The sequence below is a fragment of the Tamandua tetradactyla genome, chromosome 2 (genome assembly GCF_023851605.1).
Source record: "Tamandua tetradactyla isolate mTamTet1 chromosome 2, mTamTet1.pri, whole genome shotgun sequence".
NCBI classification, from domain to species: domain Eukaryota; kingdom Metazoa; phylum Chordata; class Mammalia; order Pilosa; family Myrmecophagidae; genus Tamandua; species Tamandua tetradactyla.
This window is the reverse complement of record NC_135328.1, coordinates 121,112,849-121,136,748: the sequence shown is the minus strand read 5'-3', so window position 1 is coordinate 121,136,748 and position 23,900 is coordinate 121,112,849. Positions and strand designations below refer to the sequence as shown.

The 23,900-nt window shown below is 42.9% G+C and overlaps 1 protein-coding gene, 1 non-coding gene and 1 pseudogene across 2 annotated transcripts in view; all 3 read left to right on the top strand.

The window, feature by feature from the left end:
* FBP2 (fructose-bisphosphatase 2) overlaps window positions 1-23,900 on the top strand; it is a 41,783-nt gene that overhangs the window by 14,652 nt on the left and 3,231 nt on the right. Inside the window, exons 4-6 of the mRNA XM_077135161.1 lie at window positions 215-355; window positions 7,344-7,481; window positions 23,146-23,265. Of these exons, the coding sequence (XP_076991276.1) occupies window positions 215-355; window positions 7,344-7,481; window positions 23,146-23,265 (399 nt within the window). The remainder of the gene's footprint in view (window positions 1-214; window positions 356-7,343; window positions 7,482-23,145; window positions 23,266-23,900) is intronic.
* Window positions 2,917-6,001, top strand: LOC143654205 (eukaryotic translation initiation factor 3 subunit J-like; annotated as a pseudogene).
* Window positions 18,831-18,937, top strand: LOC143675189 (U6 spliceosomal RNA). Its single transcript, XR_013171433.1, has one exon. It is a non-coding gene; the product is annotated as a U6 spliceosomal RNA (small nuclear RNA).

Here is a 23,900-nt window from a genome sequence, read left to right as displayed (position 1 = left end):
GAATGCTTCTCTTGACATGAGGCAGATGGATGTATTCAGAAAAAAGAAATGGCCAAGCATGGCATTAACATATCAGTCCATCTCCTCTGGATGCCTTGGCAGCTGCTTGACCTTCTAAGAACCGCCCTTCCTTTGGTGACTCAGGAAACCCAGGCCTCTGGCAAAGGGTTCCCGCCAGAGGGGACAATGACACATGTCTTTTTCTCTTCCACAGACCTCGGAGAGCGAGCCTTCTGAGAAGGACGCCCTGCAGCCTGGCCGCAATATTGTGGCTGCCGGCTATGCTCTCTACGGCAGTGCAACCCTGGTGGCTCTTTCCACGGGGCAAGGAGTGGATCTCTTCATGCTTGACCCAGTAGGTGCCAAATAGGATGGACCAGCACCAAAGCTTCTATGGATCTCTGAGATTTAATTCCAATCCCTGGGGATTTAAATATTCCTAATATTTGCTTTTGGGGCCGGAGAGCCTAGACTGGGGAACCAACACCACCGTCAAACACACGAAGGCTTTTCCCCTCGAGTGAAATGTTTGGGAGGTTCTGCAGAACCAGTCGTATGAACCCAGCCCCCGTCCTGAAGGGATTTATAATCCAAAAATGCACCAAACCCTTTTAGTTTCTGGGAACACCACAATTTAAGAATCCCAATGTGACCTTCTTTCAGATAGAAAAATGGACTGTTTGGGGCAAAGCCCTCCATCAGAACTTAGTGGGTTGATGGCTGGGCTCTTATTTTTTGCACTGTCTGGTACAGTTGTCGCTGACCTCCCGTAGCTATTGAACACTTGAAATGTAGCCAGTGTGGCTGAGAAACTGGGGTTTTAATTTTATTTCATTTTAATTCATTTAATTAGCCCCCTGGGACTTGTAGGTTTTTCTACTGATCACCACAGGTTTGGAGGGTGGTGACACATGTCCTTCCCAATGAGAGGAGTGATTGGGAGAAAGTAGTTCTATTAGGTTCTGTGTGATTCTCCTTTCTTTCTACAATGAGAAAGTGATTACCAATAGGAATGGAGGAACTGGGAAGTCTGGGGAGATGAGATGTATTTGTTAGTGCACAAATAATGTATTTCTTTGGCATTTCTATTTAATTCAAATTTACAGATATTTATTGAGCAACTACTATGTCCCAAGGCAACAGTCTAGGGCAGTGCAGACCCAGCACTGATGAAAACAGACAAATTATTCTACCTTCATGGACTTGACATGATAGAGAATATCAGTGGAGGGAGAGGGTTTGAAATTTTCAAACCAGAACAGAATTAAACAGAAGTTTACAGTATGGGAAACTGGTAACTTTTAAAATGTAAACTTTTCACACATGAATCAATGAGACGAAAACCCATCACTGCATCCATTTATACTTGCCCTTGTTTCCCCTGATTTTCAAAGAAGCAGGCAAAAACTGAGAACTTCTATAGTTTGCAGATATTACTATCAAACAATAAAATGTTCCTTCCAAAATTATCCTAGAATAATACCTGAGAGTTTTAGCCTAAGTGGGAGGTAGATACCTGTTCTAAGCGATTTACATTTATTAAGGCGTTTACGTATATTAATGCTTTTGAAGTTGGTTTTACTATTAGCCCCATTTTCAGATGAGAAAACTGAGGCACAGAGAGGGTAAGTTGCCCACGATTATGCTAGTAAATTCCAGGATTCATACACAGGCTTACTTGTACTTAACTACCACACTGGATTGAATTGTGAATAGTGCTCTCTTGAGGACAAGAAAAATATCTCCAAAAATATTCCAAAGAGGATCTAAAATCAGGAAAGAGGTGCCTATAGCTCAGGGGTCTGATCAGGGATTCTACAGAGCCCCTGCTTTCGGCCTTCAGTCATGACAGGAGGGCCAGGCTGGACAGCAGGAAACTCAAGAGCTTGTCCATGTGTTGGAAAGAGACACACCCTAGAGGCATCGCTTCTGACTCACTTTGGATCACATCACCCTATGAAAAAAGGAATTTTAGCAAAGACTCAATGTACAAATGTTAAGGCCTATTAGGAATATTGATTTCAACTTGCAGTAGCTTTTGCAAGTTGTCACATATAGAAATGTCATGGGGGAAGACCATTTGGTGACTCAGACAGGCCTCCTGGGACAGAGTTCTCCACTGGGGTCCACGGAAGCCTGCTCAGTCCTCAGGTTTGTGGGGCCGGCGGTTTGGTTTTATCAGAGCACACATTTTGTTCTGGTACAGAGGGATCACCTCTGGGACCCAAACTCTCAACTGCAGTCCACGTGTCAATGCATTTGTTTACTAAAGGGAGATACTGTTTCTAGGCTGTGATTTCCCTCCTAGAGGCACATCCAGGTGATACCTGCAGCTAGCGCCTCACCTCCATTGTGACTGATATTCTGAGCTCTCAGGTGCAGCGGTGCTTGTGGGGTGCTCTGCAGCTACTGACCACAGGGGTTTGAGCCTGTCTGCAGAGAGGCCACAGTTGTATTAATAACCTTAAGGATATCTTCCATTTTTACCACCTCTCTATTTATCCGAAGTGAGAGCAGTTTCTGATTGGAGAGATTTCCTGTTTTCCCCAGTTAAGAGCTGCTGGGATATCAGAAACTTTAAATGGCTTCCAGGATTGAATCACTAAGGTATATGAGAGATTGGGACTACGTTTTAGTGGTCAAGTTGCATTCTCCTTGTTTAGGACAAATCCCAGCCATGTGATGTCTTTCTCTCATTATTGGCCCATATCTTCATGAAAGCATTAGGGATTGAAAATGCAGTGACTTGTCTCTGCCCACTCACTCCTCAGGGGCTCTCCCCTCACAAATGCTAGCACCGGGCCACAGAGGGTGGCATCGGGGGTGGGCAGGGAGCTCAACTCCTGGGATGTAGACACACTTATTCTCCGAGAGGGACCCAGTGCGGAGGTGGAGGGCAGCAGGAACGGCTGGGAGATGGAGGACAAGGACATTGGACATCACTGGGATGACAATCACGACGTGAAAAAAGAGGAGGCAGAACTAAAACCAGAAGTGCTTCAGAGAAGAAAAAAATAGTAGAGAAGATCAAAGAGAAAGAACGGCAACAGAAGAAAAGGCCAGAAGAAATTAAAAAGAGGTTAGAAGAGTGTGTTAGGTAGGGTTCTCTAGAGAAACAGAACCAACAGGAGAGAACTATAAGTATGAGATTGATAAAGGTGTCTCACACAACCATGGGAATGGAAGAGTCCAAAATCCATAGGGCAGGAGTCGGGCAATCTGTTGGTATAGTGAGGTGTGGAATTTAGTCTGTCCTCCAGAACAGGTACTAAATAGCCAGGAACAGTACAGAACAACTACTGGGAGCACAGCAGTGACAGGACACGCAGCGTACACCAGTTTGGACAAGCTGGGCTGGCTGCGAGCCCACACAGAATTGTAAGTCCCCCAAGCCGCAGAGGCTGGCGCCCCTCTCCCATGGGCATCGCAGGCTGGTTCCCCGAGGGGAAGGAAACAGATTTTACTAGCAGCAGGGGCTTAGCTCAACCAAGCTCCAATTTGGAATTAACATATTCTGAGTACTGAAAATAGGCCCCAGCACAGACAAACCTGGAATAAGCACTAAAGGAATTTGGAGTTTCCCTCCACCCACCACCCACCCCACCCCCGCCCCTGGCAGAGAGGTGGCGGGGTTGACAGAAAACAAAAAAGTAGCTTTTTGAGTGGGACGGCACAAAATACTGGAAAAGGACTGGACCCCGAGGAAAGGGCATACGGAGCCTGAAGATACATAGAGCCATGTGCCAACTTAAGTTCCTGATTGACAAGCCCAAGGAGCCAGAAGTACTCAGGCTGTTAACAGCCCATTAGATAGAACTAAAAGCACTCTCAGGCTCCCACTGCCCCAGGCAAGGGTGGAATTACGCTTGTCTGAGAGACAAAGTAACTAGCCTGGTGAAAGCAGTTAATCCCTGAAAGGGTGTATCTTCCCCAAGAAAAAGGGGGCAGACCAGTTCAAGCAGAATTCCTCCCTCAGGGAATTCAGACCCCAGGGACTGGAAAACTCAAGCAATTAAAGCCATCCTACAGCTTCACCCCTGTCTCAACCACACCCCAGCAGGGAGAGGCTGCTAAAGTTAAAGGTACTGCATCACTTTATGCTGTTGGGACCTGCAGGCAGACAGGTGCCACATGCTGGGCAGGACAGGACAAGCACAGAGTCTAGAGGATTCATAGGAAAGTCTGACCATCTGCTGGGTCTCACCCTCAGGGAACACTGAAGCTGGCGACTCTTTGCTCAGGAGATGTGGGTCTATCCGGTCTGGGATCTATAATATTGAAAGGTTTAGGAGGCAAAAGGGTGAAAAAGAAGAAAAGTAGACCAGGAAATTTAAAGTGAGCGAGTATATTTCTGTGCTCCCGGGTAGAGCTCACCGCATCCAAAATGGAGAGAGGTGAGTCCGCACGTGGGCTTCAGCTCGGGCAGCTTTTAAGGATGGGGGTCAGGTAACATCCGGAAGGGGCGGTTCATTCGTTCCAGAAGTCAGGTTGGGAAGGGTGACACAGCCTCTGCAGCTCCAGCTGCAGTGCCTTTCCCCATTCCCCCGACCTAACAAATATCTGAGGAGACCCTCCAAAAAATAAAAGGCTCCATATAGTCAGGGCAACAAACAGAAACTCAGATCGGCTAAACAGAACCTGTGCTAGAAGTTCAGCATAAGTTGAGCTGAATGTTAAAGAACAGATAGAGAACAAAATCATTCAGCAAAATCTTAGGGCAGGCTGTGAAGCTGGCAGCTCCAATGAAGGGTTGGACGAACTCCACAGGAGTAGCTCGCTGGCTGAAGCAGCAGTGAAAGAGTCTCTCTTCGTCCTCAAAAGCCTTCAACAGATTGGATTATCTCATTGTGGAAGACGTGCCTTAGCTGATGGCAGATGTAATCAGTCAGTCACAAGATGCAATCCAATGACTGATGACTTAATACCCCAGCCTTCTGGTTTATCAACCAGCCACAAAATATCCTTGCAGCAATGGCCAGCGTTTGCCTGATCAGACAACCGGGCATCATCACTTGGCCGAGTTGACACCAGAGCCTGACCGTCATGGAGAGGTTGGCCTGAGCTGCCAAGGAAATCTGGTTACACTGAGAACTTCCAAATAGTGCCCTTCGAACTCACTAAAACATCTACTGAAATTCAAGACTGTGCGATCTGTTCACCCAAAGTTGAGACATGTACACAAGGAAGTGATCAGAGTCCGTATGTGTGTGCCCCAAATGTGCCCACCTGTCTTGGAGTCAGCACCCATTTTAAACTGCTGCAGCGTTCTTCAGTTCTGAGCTTGTGGCATCAAAGTTGCCACACTCGATCGGGGCAGTGGATGGGCCAGGAGCTGTGTGGCTCTGCAGACAGTGATGACAGAGGAGCCGGGAGCGGAGCAGGTAACTGAAGTTCCTTCAACACCCTCTAAACCAGAGCTGTCCAACAGGCATGTAATATGAGCCACGTACATAATTTGAGATTTTCTACTAATTATATTTAAAAATGTTAATGAGAATTAAGTAAAATTAACTCTAAAATATTTCTATTTTTAGCTGATATGGTCATTAACTAATATAATTATCCATATAACACTATTTAAACATGTACTTAATGTAAAATTATTGAGAGAAAAAAAATAGAGGTCAGAAGAACCTGAAGTGCTAACACCAGCAGAGCAAGGAGCAGAGAAACTGCCCCTAAAAGAGTTGCAGGAGAGTCAGCTCTCGAATTACCGAAAGAAACGTTTGGTATTAATAATAGGAGTAGAAGCTGTAAATCCATCTTCAAGAGATGATTTCACACAAAATTTGGAAAGATGCTAAAAGATAGCGCACAATATGAAAAGTCACTGTATTGTGCCAGGTTTGGGGGAAGCCTTAGTTCGAGATGTATTTCATTGGAAATTGATGACTTGGAATAGATGACCAATTCACTGCTTGTTCTGCCGTGAAAAAACAGAAGCAAGTAAGGCAAAGCAAAGCCACAAAAGAAGAAGGGTGAGGTCCCTGGAGGAGGTTAAAGGCCACCATGGAAGACCCCCCGCAGACAATGGTGGCTGTGATGGAAGAGGTAGTCCCAACTGAAGACTTCATGTGACTTTTTCTCTTCTCCCGATGTCTTCTTTCTGTTGCCCACAACCCTTCCGCCTGGAGCACAATTTCCTTTCCTTTCCTTTCACTTCTGCCAACTGCTGCAGTCTAAAGTGCAGGATCCTGGGACTGGTTATTTAACCCCTTGACACCTAGCTGCTAATATGCATAGAAGGAAACTGCTGCCACGGGGTTAAAAGCAGGAACCTCAGTTGCTACTAAATCATAGTAAAAAACAAAATTCTGATAATGTTGTCATTGTTGCTGTCTGATTCCTTAGCAGCAGTCACTAAATTAGAAACAAAGATTGCAACATAACAACAAATTGTATAGTATTTACCAGGACAAATTCAGTAATACAGCCTCAACCACATGGCCTTGAACTAGTGCACAACTTTTTAAGGAAAACCAACCGAAGCAAGGGCATGTGGTGTGCACATAGTATCAAAATTGCTTTGTCTTAAAGTTGAGCTTGTGGATATTAAAAATGCATCGTGAAGCAGACTCCTTATTTCAGTGTGAAGATGATGTGGCTGAATAGCCACGACCTGTTTGATACTTAAAAATTAAATGACCAAAACCCTTCAACTTTGAAACTAAAGAAGATAAACCTCGTTACTGCATTAACAGGTTGGGGAATCTCTTGAGTGCATAGACTGTCTAGTTTATGTTTATCAGAATCTTTCTATTGATGGAGCATTTCAGATGGGGAAGGGAAACTCCTTACCACTTTAAATTGCCTGATTTAAGTGTCTGAGAAACAAATCTTAATTCTCCTAGAACGCGACGGAACAACTTTTAGCAGGGTTTTGGCATTTCCTTTCCTTTATGCAACATGCTCAGCAAACTGCACCGATTAACTACAGTTTGGTAAATTGTTATGTTAACAATTATGACATCCGCAATGTTTTATCAAGAAACTAATTTAATAATAATAAAAAAGCATTAGGGATTAAGTGGGGAGATGAGAACTTGGGAGGTAAGTACAACTAGCCTCTTTATAAATGAGCAGCCTAGCTGACAAAGTAGCAGAGTATGATTCACCCAGGGAAGCTGCAAAGGAAAAGGAAAATGACCCTGGGCGCTCTTTCCTTTGAATTATTTCGCTCTTATTGCACTACGGTTTGGACTTCCTGTGGAGACCCAATCCTGTGACAGTTCTCTGAGCACTGCTGGACAGGAACTCTGGCCACCCCCTGCTCATGTTCTCTGACTGTGCTTCTGTCTCTTGGCATCTTTCTTCTTTCTGAATGCCTCTCCTCAACCTTCCAGGCTCTGGGTGAATTTGTCCTGGTAGAAAAAGATGTCAAGATTAAGAAGAAAGGGAAGATTTACAGCCTCAATGAGGGTTATGCCAAGTATTTTGACTCAGCCACTACTGAATATGTGCAAAGAAAGAAATTTCCTGAGGTGAGTGAAGGAAGCCCAGGGCAGTGGGGTTGGGGGCGGAGGGTGGGTTGGGGAGAGCGGCAGGGGTGGGGGAGGTGGGGAGAGGACAGCCTTGGTGGCTTCCTCCTTGAAGAAGGGGCTTTGGGGGTCTGAGAAAAGGTTGGTGCTGCTGTCTGTTGTCCTGGTTAGCACAAGACCGATGGACCGTGCCTTTTCTTCATAAGCTGTGGATATCTTTTGTAGCCTAAATTTACCTACTAAAGGTAATACTCCCTAGTTGAGTATTCTGGTAGAAATTTTTCATGAAGACTTGCAAATGTCTTCAAGACCAGAACTGCTCAGAATTCATTTATTGGCTAAGCTACTATCTGCAAATTCTGTTTGCCGCTCCGTTACCTTTGCTTTGTTAAAGCATTTATTTTTTATTAGAGAAGTTAAGAAGTTGTAGATGTATAAAAAATCACATAGAAGATAGAGTTCCCTTTCTGCGCCCCTCACATGCATAGTTTTCACTATTAACATTTTGCATTAGTGTGTCACAATTGATGACACATTAGTATTATAATTGTACTAGTAGCCGTAGTCCATAGCTTACATTAAGTTTCACTGTGTTGTAGAGTCCTATTTTTTTTTATTTACTCTAGTAACATAGACACAACCTAAAATTTCCCTGTTTTAACCACACACAAATGTATAATTCAGTGGTGTAAATTACATTCATGATGTCATGCTCCCATCACCACCACCCATTGCCAAAACCTTCTCATCACCCCAGACAGAAACTCTGTACCCATTAAGCATGAACTCCCTTTCCCTACCCCCATTGTGGCCCCTGGTAACCTATATTCTAGCTTCTGATCTGTGCCTTTGTTTATTCAAATGATTTCACATCAGTAAGAGCATACAATATTTGTCCTTTGGCGTTTGACTTATTTCACTCAACATGATATCTTCAAGGTTCATCCATGCTGTTGCGTGTATCAGGACTTCTTTCCTTTTTTGTGGCTAAATAATTTCCATGTATGGATGTACCACATTTTGTGTATACACTTATCTGTTGATAAATGCTTGGGTTGCTTCTATCTTTTGGCAAATGTGAATAACGCCAATATGAACATCAGTGTGCAAATGTTTGTTCATGTCCCAGCTTTCAGTTCTTTTCAATATGTACCTAGAAGTGGGAACGCTGGGTCATATGGTAATTCTATGCTTAATTTGTTGAAGTACCACTGAACTGTTTCCCACAGCAGCTGCACCATTTTACATTCCCACAGGCAGTAAATGAGTTAATTCTTTGCAAGCTTACGAAACAGAGGAAATAAAAGGGATCTACAGAATTTGCCAAGAGATGTCATAGAAGTAAGAAAAGTCCATTAGGCTATTGCTTTCCAAACTTTTTTGACTGTGTCTATTAGTAAGAAATGTATTTTGCATCTAATTCAGAACACACACATACACACACGCACTCACACACACACACAACTAAAGCAAAGTTATACTTCCGTATCACTCTATGGCACTCTAATATTTTTCATTCTAGTCTATTCTATTCTTTTCATTCTGATCCTTCCATCTGTTTCATTCCACTCAAAAAAAATGCTGGTCATAACCCACTAAATGGATTTTATGACCCATTAATGGATTTCCATCCACAGTTTTACAAAAGTGCTACATTAGGCAGCTTCTGAGATCCGCCACCAGATATTAAAATTAATCCATAGATTAAAAATGAGGACAATGAAATAAAATAAAACAATAAGAGGAAGTATTTGCATTAGATACAGATCACGGTAACTTTAGTCTGATTAAGCCCATATAATGGCTTAGCTATTATTGTACCCAGGTGCTGAACAAGTAACACTTTTGCAAAAATAACCTAAAACAGATTATTTTCATTTCCTGCTCATTCTTCAAATTTTTTTTTTCAGTGGAATAGCCCCTCTTCCACTAAATGAAAATTTAGGGAGTCCCCATGACTTTTTTGGTAACTCTTAATAGAAAGTCTGGTGATCACTTAAATCATAAAATATAAGACTACTGAGTCCAATATATTATTTCAATGTTTATTCAGAGGTAAGGCTCTTCTTCTCCACCCCATCCCCTCTTTTTAAAATGTTTTGTGGCAAAATATACATTGCATAAGTGTACCACTTTCATCATTTTTAAGCGTACAATTCAGTGGCATCAAGGGCATTGACAATATTTTGTAATCATCACCTCTGTCTGTCTACAGAACATCGTGCCATATGGAAACTTGGTACCCATTAAGCAATAACTCCACGTTCCCCTTCTCCCCCAACCTCCAGTAACCACTATTCTACTCTCTGTCTCCATGAATTTACTTATTCAAGAAACATCATGTAAACAGAACCATATAATATTTACCCTTTTGTGTTTGGTGTATTTTACTTAGCATAATGTTTTCAAAGTCCATTCATGTTGCAGCATGTGTCAGAACTGCATTCCTTTTTATGGCTGGATAATATTCCATTGTATGGACATACCGCATTTGGTTTATCCATTAAACCGCTGATGAACACTTGGCTTGCTTCCACCTTTTGGCTTTCGTGAATAATGCTGCTATGGACATTGGTGTACAAGTATCTGTTTGAGTCCTTACTTTCAGTTATTTTGGGTATATATTAGGAGTGGAATTGGCAGGTTATATGGTAATTCCATGTAACCCTTTATGAGGAACTGCCTTCTGCCTTTCTTTAACAGTAAGAATTCTAAACAACAAAGTCACATAATTTCTTAAGATGAAATAAGACTCCAGAATTCTCCAGTTGTTTTTAACATGAAATTCTAGATTTAATATAAATGGTGCTTGGCATAAGAGGAATTGTCTGATCTGTAGGGCTTTTGGTTTTGCCTGCTTGCTTTTTGCCTTTTTTTTTTTTTTAACTTGGGCAGGCACTGGGAATTGAACCCAGGTTCAATTGAACCCAGGTGAGAACTCTGCCTGCTGAGCCACCATGGTCCACCTGCTTGCTGGCTTTTAACATCAAATCCCTTACAAGTTCCATCACTTGAACACCAGGGATTAGTTGGAGCTTGCCCCCCAAAATCTTATCTACTTGATAACCTCTCAGGAGACCAGTGTAAGTACTTGATGATTTCCATAGGCAATTCCAAGGAGTCCTGGGAGGAATTTCCTTATTGAGGCAAAAGTGACAATTATTTTGTCTGGAAGGTCAAGTACTGGAAGGTCTTGGGAGTATCTTGGTCTTATTTGTGAGAAGACAAACCGAGGTACAATGGAAGTCCAGAAACACATTGTGGGATCTGAGAAACTCCACCTGTAAACACAGAAAGGAGGTTTTTGTTTGGTTCCTGGTTTCGTATTTTAATTTAAATATACATTTTATTGGTATGCATCTATTGGATAATTTCAAATTTAAAACACCTAGAATCAGTATGAAGAGGGAGAGCTATTGTTTAATGACAAAGATCTGAATTGGGGGAGTGGATTACAGTACCAGTTCACAACTACCTCTCCAGGTGATTTACATCTGTATCTTCTAAAGTGAAAAACTCTGATTTCAAACTACTCTATAATCGCAGTATTTTTCTAATGCTGTTGGTAGTCTCAGGATACATTTCAACTAAATTGATCAAGATGTTAAATGACAAGAACTAGGCAATTTGATTCAAAGTGCGTAACTAATAATAGTTCCATTAATATAAATTGGAAACAAAAATAAAAACCGTCAACAGGGAAGTGGGGTACCTTCTGGGGCTGTAGTAGATGGAAGATAGAGGGACGGGAGAAGGTCCTGCATCCAGGAAAACTTGGGTCTCTCTTTAGAGTCTGAATAAAGACACATTTGATCACAAGTGGGAAAAGTCCTGTTGAGGCACCGAAGGCTGAGAAAAAATAGTAGATGCCTTTTAAAAGAGGCTCTACCCAAAAGGGCTTCTGGATGAGAGGAGAGAAGGTCAACACCAAAAGGTTGGAAGTGTTCCATCCGATGTGGAAGAGGGTTTTGTGTGTGTGTTTGCGTGTATGTGTGTGTGTGTGTGAAAGAGAGAGAGAGAGAGAGATTGATTTCAAACTTTGGGTACTAGACCTGACAAAGAAGACAAAAATGGCCATTTAGCTCCTATTTTCAGAAAAACAATACAAAAATACGTGTAGCACATTGAAACAGAAAGGAAGAGTGATCCTAAAGATTTTATAATGAGCTTCAGAGAGTAAATTTAAATTTGAAATAAGCCATCATTTGTTACTGAAACAATCCAAAAGGTCACCAAGTAGGAATGAAGAAACAATTTGTGTTACATTCATAAAATGGAATAAAAAGCAACAATCTACCCATCCGTGCAACCACATGGATCAATCACAAAAGCATGGTGCTCAGTGAAAGAAGCCAGATGCAAAAGGCTGTGCACATATTGACTGTATAATCTGGATGGTGTATTAGTCAGGGTTCTCTAGAGAAGCAGAACCAACAGGATATATTTGCAAATATGAGATTTATAAAGGTGTCTCACGCAACCATGGGAATGGAAGAGTCCAAAGTCTGTAGGGCAAGCTATGAAGCAGGCAGTTCCCATGAAGGGTCTGGATGATCTCCAAAGGAGAGGCTTGCTGGCTGAAGAAGCAGGGAGAGAGTCTCTCCTTCCATAAAAGCCTTCACTTGATTGGATCATCTCATTGGTGGGAGACGCGCCTTAGCTGATCACAAATGTAACCAGCCACAGAAGCAATCAAGTGACTGATGGTTTAATACAGCAGCTTCTGGTTTATCAACCAACCACAAAATATCCTTGCAGCAACAGTCAGGCCAGTGCTTGCCTGACCAGACAAGGGAGCACAAGCACATGGCCAAGTTGACATCAGAGCCTAATCACCACAGATGGAGGATTTTATCCCAATAAAATCTGAAAAAAAAAAAAAAAAGGTTATGCATTGTATGGTTCAATTTATGTGACATTCTGGAAAAGGAAAAAGTACAGGGATAGAAATCAGATCAGTGATTGCAAACGGCCAGGAGTGGGGACAGGAGATTGACTTCAAAGGAGCACCAGTGAACTCTGGTGTAATGAAAAATTTCTATTTTTTTATTGTGGTGGCAGTTCCATAAGTGTACTTGTCAAAACTTGTCAAAATATATCATTAAAAAGTTTATTGCTTATTGTATGTAAATCATACTTCAATAAACTCAACTGTAAAAAATGCATTTAAAACATTTGAAGGATTTTCATGGATTAATAGTCATCTTAGAACCTCTTAACCCTCTTTTCCCCTTAAGGTGCTGACTGTCCCTACTGAGAATTCTGTCAATGAGAAACTTATGCGTAAAGTTGTCGATGGACTATTATATACATTCTGTTAGGTGTGCAGGTTCGTGTTTGCTTTTGTATGGTTCCAAGTAACAGAAACCAACTTTGAAGTACCTTCAGCAAAACAGGATATTAACAGAGAGGATACTGTATGTAATCTCGAAGCAAAGGGCAGGACTGTTAACGCAACAAGCAGGAACTGAAAGATGGCAGCAGCTTCTCTCTCTTCACTTCTTTTCTAGAACTGCTTGTTCTTGAGTCTCTGCCCACCTGTCCCTCCTCACGCCCTCTCTGGTGACCAGCTCTCACCGCTTTGGAAAGCACATCCTAATCCTGGCTTCCGTAAAATGGTCACTTTGCTCCCAAATTCACTTCATTTCAACTCAAAAAAATGGTCAAGACTGATGGTGGGAATTGCTAATTTAATTCTAAACTCCTGAGAGAGAATCTGATTGGCCCAGTTGGGGTTGTCTTCCCATCTCTGGTCTAATCAACTGCAACTTTGGCTGGGAGTGAAGTCTGTAATAAAAAGTGGCCTTCTTAATTAGGTCATGGATTGGGATTGATCTTGCCATGGTACCTGGTATTTAACCATCTTTAAATATATCAACTAAGAGTGGGCTAAGGTATGTAACCATTAATATTTGTGAAAAGGATTTTTGACAGAGTCCTAATTTTAACTACCATAAACCCTTCCATGACGTTTATCTATTAACTTTCAGATTAAAATCTATCTATTCCACTTTTTTTTTTTTTAAATCAAGTGTTGGGCATTGTGCGAAGTGCTAGGAATGAAAGGATGAATGTTACACTAATGAGCTATGATTGGCATTCCTTAGTTAAACCTAAAGGAGTTATGAAAGGCCCTGTGGCTTATGATTCTCAGCTGTTGCATCCAAACTCAAGTATGGATAATCTCATAGGCTGGTGAGATGGATGCTAAGGAAATAAATAGGCTTTTTAAATTTGTGGTAGCTGTAATTTCAACATCGGGCCCTTATCAGTCCTATAATAACTGAATGAGTGTCGTTGGGTACATTAATGAAATAAAAGAAGCAAAATAATATACCAGTTACATGTAGAAGTGGGATCACACATTTCACTGCCTTTGAGGGGCTAAGCAGACAAGTATTAGAGTGGGCAAAGTTTAATACAATAGGGAGTGTGAGGCTTGTGGCACCTGGAGAGTGTCCCATAAATAAGTATTCAATTTCTGTAACAGCAGCAATGCTACTACAAGGGCCAAGCACAACATTTCTGTGGCCAAGCACAGCCTACAGGCTACCAGTTTATGGCTTCCAAATGTTGTAAAACATGACCACACCAGGTTAGAGCTGTGTGCTGGTTTGAAAGGATGCATGTCCTCTAGAAAAGCTATGTTTTAATCTAAATCACATTTCATAAAGGCAGAATAATCCCTATTCAATACTGTATATTTGAAACTGTAATCAGATCATCTCCCTGGAGACGTGATTTAATCGTGAGTGGTAGTTAAACTGGATTAGGTGACAACATGTCTCCACCCATTTGGGTGGGTCTTGATAAGTTTCTGGAGTCCTATAAAAGAGGAAACATTTCGGAGAATGAAAGAGATTCGGAGATAGCAGAGAATGCTGCAGGACCATGAGGCAGAGAGTCCATGAGCCAGCAACCTTTGGAGATGAAGAAAGAAAATGCCTCCCAGGGAGCTTCATGAAATGGAAGCCAGGAGAGAAGAAGCTAGCAGATGACACCGTGCTTGCCATGTGTCCTTCCAGATGAGAGAGAAACTCTGACTGTGTTCGCCATGTGCCCTTCCACTTAAGAGAGAAACCCTGAACTTCACTGGCCTTCTTGAACCAAGGTATCTTTCACTGGATGTCTTAGATCGGACATTTCTATAGACTTGTTTTAATTGGGACACTTCCTCAGCCTTAGAACTGTAAACTAGCAACTTATTAAATTCCCCTTTTTAAAAGCCATTCCATTTCTGGTATATTGCATTCCAGCAGCTAGTAAACTAGAACAAGCTGTCAACCGCTCAGAACAGCCGGACAATTGCTTCTGGTCAATTGTTCAACAAGAGGAAACCACAACTAATGCCTTACTTCATTCAGTACATCCAAATGACTGCATTCTGACTGTACTTGGAGATAACAGGATAGAGGAAATGTGCATTACAGTAAGTGCATTTGGGAGCTAAGAGTGTGCATGTAGAACAGATCTACATTTATTTTCCTAGGTTCATAGAAAGTAACAGGCTGGCTGTCAAATCAGAACAATAGAACACAGACTTCCAGTCTAATCGAATGATGTTACATTTTCTTAATGAAGACAAATTGTTCTTCCTTCCAGAACATTTGAGAAATTGTCCTGTGGGAAATTTTGAGAATTTCTCTTCAAAACCTTTGACAAAGCTCTCTGCTTTGGTTTTGCCCCCTGGAGATCCAGTCAGTACCACTTCCTTGGGGGCTGTCATTTCTTTCCAAGACCTGCTTATTTTCTTAATACAAACATATCTGAATGTGGAAATGGTGCAAAGGGCCTTACAATCTAAGAAAGCTCATTTGAAACCACAAACCAGGGGATGTTTTGATTTTTTGCACCGCCCATCATCTGACTTCCTGCCAGCTCTTTCTCTATTGATTCTGCTCTGCACTTATCAGTTTTAAGCCTCCTAGAGCCATCATTTTTGTAGTAATGGTATCGTTCTCTTGTCTAATCTCTCCTTCGCCCTCAGGGGTACTGGGATCCTTGTTTTTATCTTGCTTCCTCTCCTCCAGATTCCCTGGCATCCTTGAGTGGCACCCACGTGCAGCCACATGCCCACGTATGCCCTCTCCAGGCCATCCCCTTCTTTCTTCCATCTGGCACTGTTCCTGTGGAACAGTGGAATCTCGGGGTTCCTTCTGCTCTGATGGACCCTCCCCACCCTAGGAAAATCACCATGGCGATGTTGTGGGACCTTTTGATTAGGTTGTTTCCATGGAGATGTGACCTGCCCAACTCGGGGCTGCATTTAAGCATGACACACACCCCTGTCTACGTGGGACATGACTCCCAGGGTGTGGACCTTCCTGGCAATGTGGGACAGAAATCCTAGAATGACCTGGGACTCAGCATCAAGGGATTGAGAAAACCTTCTCGACCAAAAGGGGGAAGAACAAAATGAGACAAAATAAAGTTTCAGTGGCTGAGAGATTCCAGAGTCGAGAGGTTATCCTGGAGGTTATTCTTACGCATAGAGTAGATATCACCTTGTTAGTCAAGATGTAATGGAGAGGCTGGAGGGAACTGCCTGAAAATGTAGAGCTCTCTTCCAGTAGTCATGTTTCTTGAAGATGATTGTATGATATAGCTTTCACAATGTGACTGTGTGATTGTGAAAACATTGTATCTGATGCTCCTTTTATCTACCTTGTCAACAAACGAGTAGAACATGTGGCATAAAAATAAGTAATAGGAGGAACAAATGTTAAAATGAATTTAGTTTGAAATGCTAGTGATCAGTGAAAGTGAGGGGTAAGGGGTATGGTAGGTATAATCTTTTTTTTTTTCTGTTTTCATTTTATTTCTTTTTCTATTGTCTTTTTATTTCTTTTTCTGAATGGATGCAAATGTTCTAAGAAATGGTGAATATGCAACTAAGTGATGATATTGTGAATTACTGATTATCTATGTTAATGCTGTATTTCGTTTGTTAAATTTTTTTTAATTAATAAATAAATTTTTAAAAATATGACACACAAATGTGGTCAGAGGCGTGACGGTGAGGACTGGGGCTCAGGAAGGTTCCTATGAAATCAAGATGTCATTTCCCCTTCCTGGCTGATACTTGACCGCAGACCACAGTCTATATAAATCTGTTTTGTTCAGATCACCCCCACCCCCACCTCCAATTACTCCTGCTGAAATTTTTCAAAATTGCCAAGGAAAGAAAACATCCAATGAAAAGATTCCGAGCATCATTTTTATTTCTTTGGTCCTCCCTACTCTTAGATTTCTAATACCGGAATATCTAGAAATTTAAGCTGATCAACTTTCTTCCACTTTTTCTAAAAATTAAAAAGACCAAAGAAAATCTATTTTAACTCTGCTAATGTTCCTGTGATGTCATGAGCAGGTCCAACTTGGCAGGTACAGATGGGCTGCGCACATAAACAAACATGCCACCTGGTCCTCTGCAAGCTGGGAGGTGCTTCCAGAATCTTACCTGGGTCGGTGGTGTTACCTTCACAGAACAAAGCGCCGTCTGTCATTGTCACTTAGAAGTCTGGTAATAGTAATTGGTGACATAAAAGGTAGCGTTGGCTGGTAGCAACAGTGTTGGCTCAGCTTCTGGATTCAATCTCCTGCGTCTAGAACATAGCACTTGCTTTAGTTCCCCTATTTCCAGCAGTGCCTAGAACCGTCCCTGCTTCCAGGAACCAATTAAATTAGAGAGAATCTGTAGCGAAGGAGAGAGTATCTTGCTTCACTTCACCTGCCATTTGTACCTATTTCCCATCTCATTCTTTTAAATTTATGTCCTGGGTGTAATTTATAATGGACAAAAAAAATGCATGGGCGTAATTTATAAATAGAGCTAATGTTTAATATATGGGCATAGGTGGGTGCAAACAAACCCACAGCTCTAGAATTCTGGGGGTTATTTTAAACTCTTGTGAAAGGAAAAGCATTTCTGAAATCAGAGACAGATGTCACTCTTCCCTTCTTTACCTCTTACCATGAATTTCATCTCTCCTGGCCCATGACACCCAATTTCAATTTAAAAGTGGGATTCTAAATGACGGTAGTATAACATTGCATTATTTAAGTCATTCATTTTGCTGAATAGAATTCGCAGGGTGATGTCACAAATCTACTACTTTCTAAAGAAACAAGCAAAGAAAGAAAAAAGGAAAAGCAGCAGTCCCCTGTTTCCTCAGCTGGGCCCCCTCTCACTGTCTCAACTGCGTCCCCAGCTCACAGAAACACCATAAAACAGGAGAGATCAGCAGCAACGGAGAAGGGTCGCTCGCTCGAACCACCCACGTCTGAAGCCTGCTGGCTGCACCTGCCTTCTAGAATATAAGAATGACACACCTCTTGGTGCCTAATGTATGTTTGGCCAACTGCATTTTATCAGGATGTGAAATTGAGTAAAAATGGAAGTTTCTCGGTTTAGTGCACTTTGCAAGCAGTTGATTGAAGGGAAAATAAGAAAAAATAGGGAAGTTTCATTCAAGAGTGTGGGGAATCCTTCTATATAGCAGGAAATATGATTTTATGTGTGGTTTTAGCTATGGTTTTCACACTTTCACCCAGAGGTTTTCCTGCTGCCTGTTATATTTCATCCACATGGGGCAGGAGGTTTTGTCTAGAGAATTGTGCCGGAAATGACCTTGCTAATCACTAGTGCTTGCATTTCAAACTTTGGGGGCTGCTTAATATGTGCTGGATGGGATCCGTCTTCTCTCGACTTGGCTCCCTGCCAGCCTGGCAACCACAGAGAGGAGGAACCCAGTGCAGTGTCCCCTCTCCCCACTCTCAGCACCCCACACTGATAAAAGGTGTCTCAGCTCACACTTCCAAGAGCTGCTCCCAGTGCTAGGTTGGAGGCTGCTGTGTGGTTCTGGCAGGTACTAATGTGGCCCTGAACCACAGGGGAAAAAAGAGCCAGTTATCTCACCCACATGTCTTGTGGCAAGATTAGAGAATGTTTGGGTGCAGACACTAAATCCAAAAATGCAGGTGCCCTGTGTGGACTTTAGAATTCGACTCTCAAGCTACACCGGTCAGGGAGCTGATTGATTCTCAGTTGAGCATTGAACGTTAATTGAATGCAAACACTTTGTACCCGGCATCTAGAACGGTGCCTGGCACATACCATGGCTCTGGTTCATATCGTTGAATGAATGAATGTGGCACCTGCTGGCAATGCCTCTGTTCTCATAGGAGCTAAAGAGATAAATCCATATCCATAAACATGTAGCTGGATACACAGCATGGACGGCATACCATCAGGACTCGGAGAACTGAATGGCAACTGGAACAAGCTGTTGGGATATCATTATGAGCTTGGGTGGTTATAGAGGGGTGTCCATCCTCAAAATGTAAACTCTGATGCTCGCTTCGGCAGCACATATGCTAAAATTGGAACGATATGGAGAAGATTAGCATGGCCCCTGCGCAAGGATGACATGCAAATTTGTGAAGCGTTCCATATTTAAAAAAAAAAAAAAAAAGTAAACTCTGGGACAAAATAGTTTTACTATTAGAGGAAGGAAAAGACTCATATGTTTCTAGAGTAGAGCTGTCTGCTTCCTGGAAGGGGACAGCCTGTGGTAGAAGGAAGTCAAATGAATTGGGTTAAAAGATTGCGGTTCTTGCCCTCGCTCTTCATGAAATGCCTTTGGAACTTTTGTGTCCCTTAAACTTCTGGGACTTTGGCTGTAGGAGAGCAGCCTAGATGCCCCAGAAGCCCTTCCAGCTCCACTGTGTGGATGAGCAGTTTTTATGTCTTGCACACATTTATGAAAATGAAGGAAAGGCAGTTTCCCCTCACCTGCCTTACCTGTCTCTTCAGGCATCTGAGCCCAAGTGTCCAGCCTTGCAGCAGGGCTGGTCTTGCCTCAGCTCACCGCTGGCATGTCTTCCCACTTTGCTAACCTTTTATCCAAAGCCATGCCTTCTGCAAGTCCCACTTCTATGTGAGCCGAGTGCTCGTCTCCAGTGCTCCTCCATCCCTGATTCTTCCTTGAGGCCACTGCTTCCTTGCAGGATCTTCTTACAGTGAAAGCCATTCTACCACCCTGCATACCCCAAGGAAACAGCAGATGGTGCAGGTGTCTTTCCTCTCCTGCCATTGCGGGAAGACCAGTCCTCCTTTGCATCTCCATCCCCTTCTTATAAGGGATCTCCTGTCCGTGATTGCCCTTTTCCACTTAGGCACAATCACAGCAGCTAGTATATATTATGTCAGGCACTCAGTTAATTCTCCCACAGAACTGTGAGATAAGAATCCATCCTGCAAACCCCCCCCCCCATTTTACAGATAAGGAAACTGAGGCGTGGAATAGTCCAGTAACTTGTCAAAGGTGACTGTGCTGGTTTGAAACTGTTATGTACCCCCAGAAAAGCCACGTTATTCTAATCCAGTCTTGTGGGGGCAGAGCTATTGTTAGGTGGGATCTTTTGATTAAGTTGTTTCCATGGAGATGTGACCCGCCCAATTCAGGGTGGGTCTTAATCCTTTTACTGGGGTCTTCTTTGAAGAGAATAAAATGCAGAAAACACAGAGAGAGCTAGAGCTGACACAGAGAGCAAAAAGACACCAGGACATGGATGTTTGGAGGTGCTATGCTAAGAGATGAAATCTAGAGTTCGCCTTGGAGAAGTAAGTGAGGCTCTACAGATACTTAGAGAGAAAGTCACTGGTATCAGAAGCTGAAAGCAATGAACCGGGAGCAAGGACCAGCAGATGCCAGCCACATGCCTTCCCAGCTGCCGAGGTGTTCCAGATTCCAGTGGCTTTTCTTCAAAGTCAAGGTATCTTATTCTGGATGTTTAATCTGGACATTTTCACGGCCTTAGGACTATAAATTTGTAACCTAATAAAATCCCCTTTGCAAAAACCAATCCATTTCTGGTGCATTGCATTCTGGCAACATTAGTAAAATGAAACAGTGAACCCATTAATAACTGACAGAACCATCGTTCAAACCTATGCCCTCTGGATCCAGAGTGGCTCCAAAATCCATTAGTGGGAGGTGAAATGAGAATAGAAAGGAATGAAATGGAGGAGAAGAGGAGGGAGGGGAGGGGGAGGGGAGGGAAGGGAAGGGAAAAGAGAAGAAGGAAAGGGAGGCGAGGGAAATAAGCAAATCGAAGAAATTTTTTGAAAATTCCCTGGTTTTGTTCAGTCGTGTATGTGTATGAGCATGCACATAATTCAATGCAACATTTCTTTAAAAAAAAATAGTTTGAAAAGCCCTGCTGTGCTATGTGGCTTCTCCCTGACCATTATCAAGACTGTGGCAAGTGACCTCGGTCTCTTCACGCTGTACATCTGGCTTGTCCTCACAGTCAACAGGAAACCTATCTGGTATCTAGTACTTACAGTTCTTCATCTCCAGTTCAATTCTTCAACCTGATCCCAGAGCTAAACCCTTGGTATTATCAACTATTGGAATTGCTGTACTTAGGAAATTGTTGACTGTCATATTTCACTCTCCAAACACAGCCCCTAGCCTTTGGCTATTTCTTGTACCCCCATGGCCCCTCAGCCTGATTTGGGTCCCGTCGTGCCCCTTTCTGTTTTCCCCTTTTCCCTGTCTTTTCTTCCTCTCCTGGCTGTACCGAGCACCCAAATAACCCAGATCCTGGTTGATGACATCTCCTTTTCTTTCAACTGCATCTGCTACTCCCTCACCTTATCCTTCTGCTTTCTCCTATCCCCAGGTGTTCTGGTTTGCTAGTGCCAGAATGCGATATACCAGAAATTCCCCCTTTTAAAAGGGGGAATTTGTTATGTTGCAAGTTTACAGTTCTAAGGCCATGAAAACGTCCCAGTGAAAACAAGTTTGTAAAAATGTCCAAATTAAGGCACCCACAAGAAGTTACCTTCACTGAGAAAGGCTGATGAAGTTCAAGTTTTCTCTCTCAACCAGAAAAGCCCATGATGAACCTGATGATGTCTGCAAGCTTTCTCTCCAGGCTCCTTGTTTCATGAAACTCCCTCAGGGGCATTTTCCTTCTTCATCTCCAAAGGTCCCTGGCTACATGGACTCTCATGGTTCTCGCAGCTCTGTCACTCTATCTCCAAAATGTTTCCTCTTTTAAAGGATCCCAGTAAACTAATCAAGACCCACCTGGAATGGGTGGAGTCACATCTCCCTCTAATCTTAATACCCACAACTGAGTGTGTCACATCTCCATGGAAATAATCTAATAAAGTTTCCAACCTACAGTGCTGAATAGAGATGAAAAAGAATGCTGCCTCCACAAGATGGATCAGGATTAAAGCATGGATTTCCTAGCATACATAATCTTTTCAGACCGGCACAGCAGTAATCCCCAGTGACCCTCCACTCCAGGGCACAGGCAGTGGAGTATAACCAAGTGGAAAAGGACTCACGATAAATGTAGGTCATCCCTTATACTAGTTTCTCAGTGCCTCTCAGCCAACCTGTATTTGACCTTGGTCCTTACTGACAGAAAAAATAGTTCCCATCAGCAACTCCCCCCATGCCAGCACATTGACATTCCCTTCCTTTTAAAATGGCCTTCTCAGGTCCAAGGCTCATCCTCCCACCTGTGCTCTCAGTTCCACCTCCACGCTGCGTCTTTCCTCTCCTGTCTTTTCAACCTCTTATTCTCTGCTGGCTATTTTCCAAACTTTTCAGCCTAGGAACATACTAGCGTCTCTCCCATCTTTTGCCCATTTTAAAAAATTGGGTCACTCGTTTTCCTTTTGTTGAGTTTTATTTCCCATTTCTGGCAGGTATGATAAAGCTACTGTAAACACGTGTGTGCAGTTTTTTTGTGTAGATGTAAGCGTTCAACTCATTTGCGTAAATACCTAGAAGAACAATTGCCGAATCATGTGGTAAGACTGTTTAGCTTTGTAAAAGTTTGCCAAGCTGTCTTCCAAAACAGTGCCATTTTGCTTTCCCACTGCCAGGAATGAGTTTCCATTGTGCCACATCATTGCTACCATCTTGTATTGTCAGTATTTGAGATTTTAACTATTTAATAGGTATGTAGCGGTGTCTCATTGTTATTTTAATTTGCAATTCCCAAATGACAGGATGTTGGGCATCTTTTCATAAGCTTATTTGCCATCTGCATATCTTCTTTGGAAAGATGTATGTTCCTATCTTTTGCTCATTTTTGATTGGACCAGAACATAGGGTCACATAATTAAAACTCCCCTCCCCTAATCGCTGTTGATAACCAACTATCCCAAGACTCTGCTGAACTTTATAAGCTGCTCCCTTCCTTTTTTTTTTTACATGGGCAGGCACCGGGAATCGAACCCGGGTCCTCTGGCATGGCAGGCAAGCATTCTTGCCACTGAGCCACCGTGGCCTGCCCCCTCCCTTCCTCTTGTTTGTGCTTCCATTTCCGTTTCCTGACCAGCCGCCATTGGGGAGAATGTTCTCCATGTAGAATATTTATTTTTTGGTTAGCTGTTCTTTAAGATTGCTGTAAGGATATTGTCCCTTATTTTAGGTCATTCCACATTGAGTGAGTTCAGTTGCTGGTTGAAATTTGGGGGTTCTTATTGAAGGAAATGCTCAATTGCATAATGCTGCCCATTCCTAAACTAGTAGGTGGGGGGGGCAGAGGACCAGGAATAAGAGGCCACACCAACTGTGCTGGGGCATGCCAATTGCCACATCCACTGGACCTTGTCTCTTCCCTCTGTGTCTCCTAGGATGGCAGTGCTCCCTATGGTGCCCGGTACGTGGGCTCCATGGTGGCCGATGTCCACCGCACGCTGGTGTACGGAGGGATCTTCATGTACCCAGCCAACCAGAAGAGTCCCAAGGGCAAGGTAACTCTCCACTGTCCACGGCTGAGGAGCCTGTCCCTTTCCCCACACGCCTACCTTCTGGCCACTGTCCTGCTCCTTGGCACATCTGCCTGGAGTGGGCAGGGGGACAGAAACTAGGTCAGTGTGCCATGGTGAATGCTGAGACTGTGGTTGAAGACTTGGGGAAGGCTGGATTCACTGGTGGTTTTCACTTGCCTTCACTTCCTCTGTTCTCACTCCCGTCACTCAGTGTGAGTCAGCTGTGTCCATCTCCCACTTTCCAGATGCTCTGTCTCATTTTCAGCTTTAGCACCAACTGGTTTTGGATCGTGGACCCCTTTGACGATTTAATGCAGCTTGTGGACCCACTTCCCAGGAAAAAACTGTATGGAAACATACACACGTTACATTCATTTCCAGGGGGTTCACAGATGCCTGGAAGTCTATCCACGGTTTCTCTAGAGCCCACAAACACCAGCATAAGAACTCCTGCTCACTCAGTATTGCTGGAAGGGTGGTTCGTTTCTGGACTGCAGGTTCATGGAAATACTTGTATTATTGAGTGGAAGTCTTAGGGTCCAAATCCATCTGTCCTGAATAGAACCTTCCATGGAGCAGCCAAATCAAAACCAACGCACCTTTGTCTCTTAGTGTGA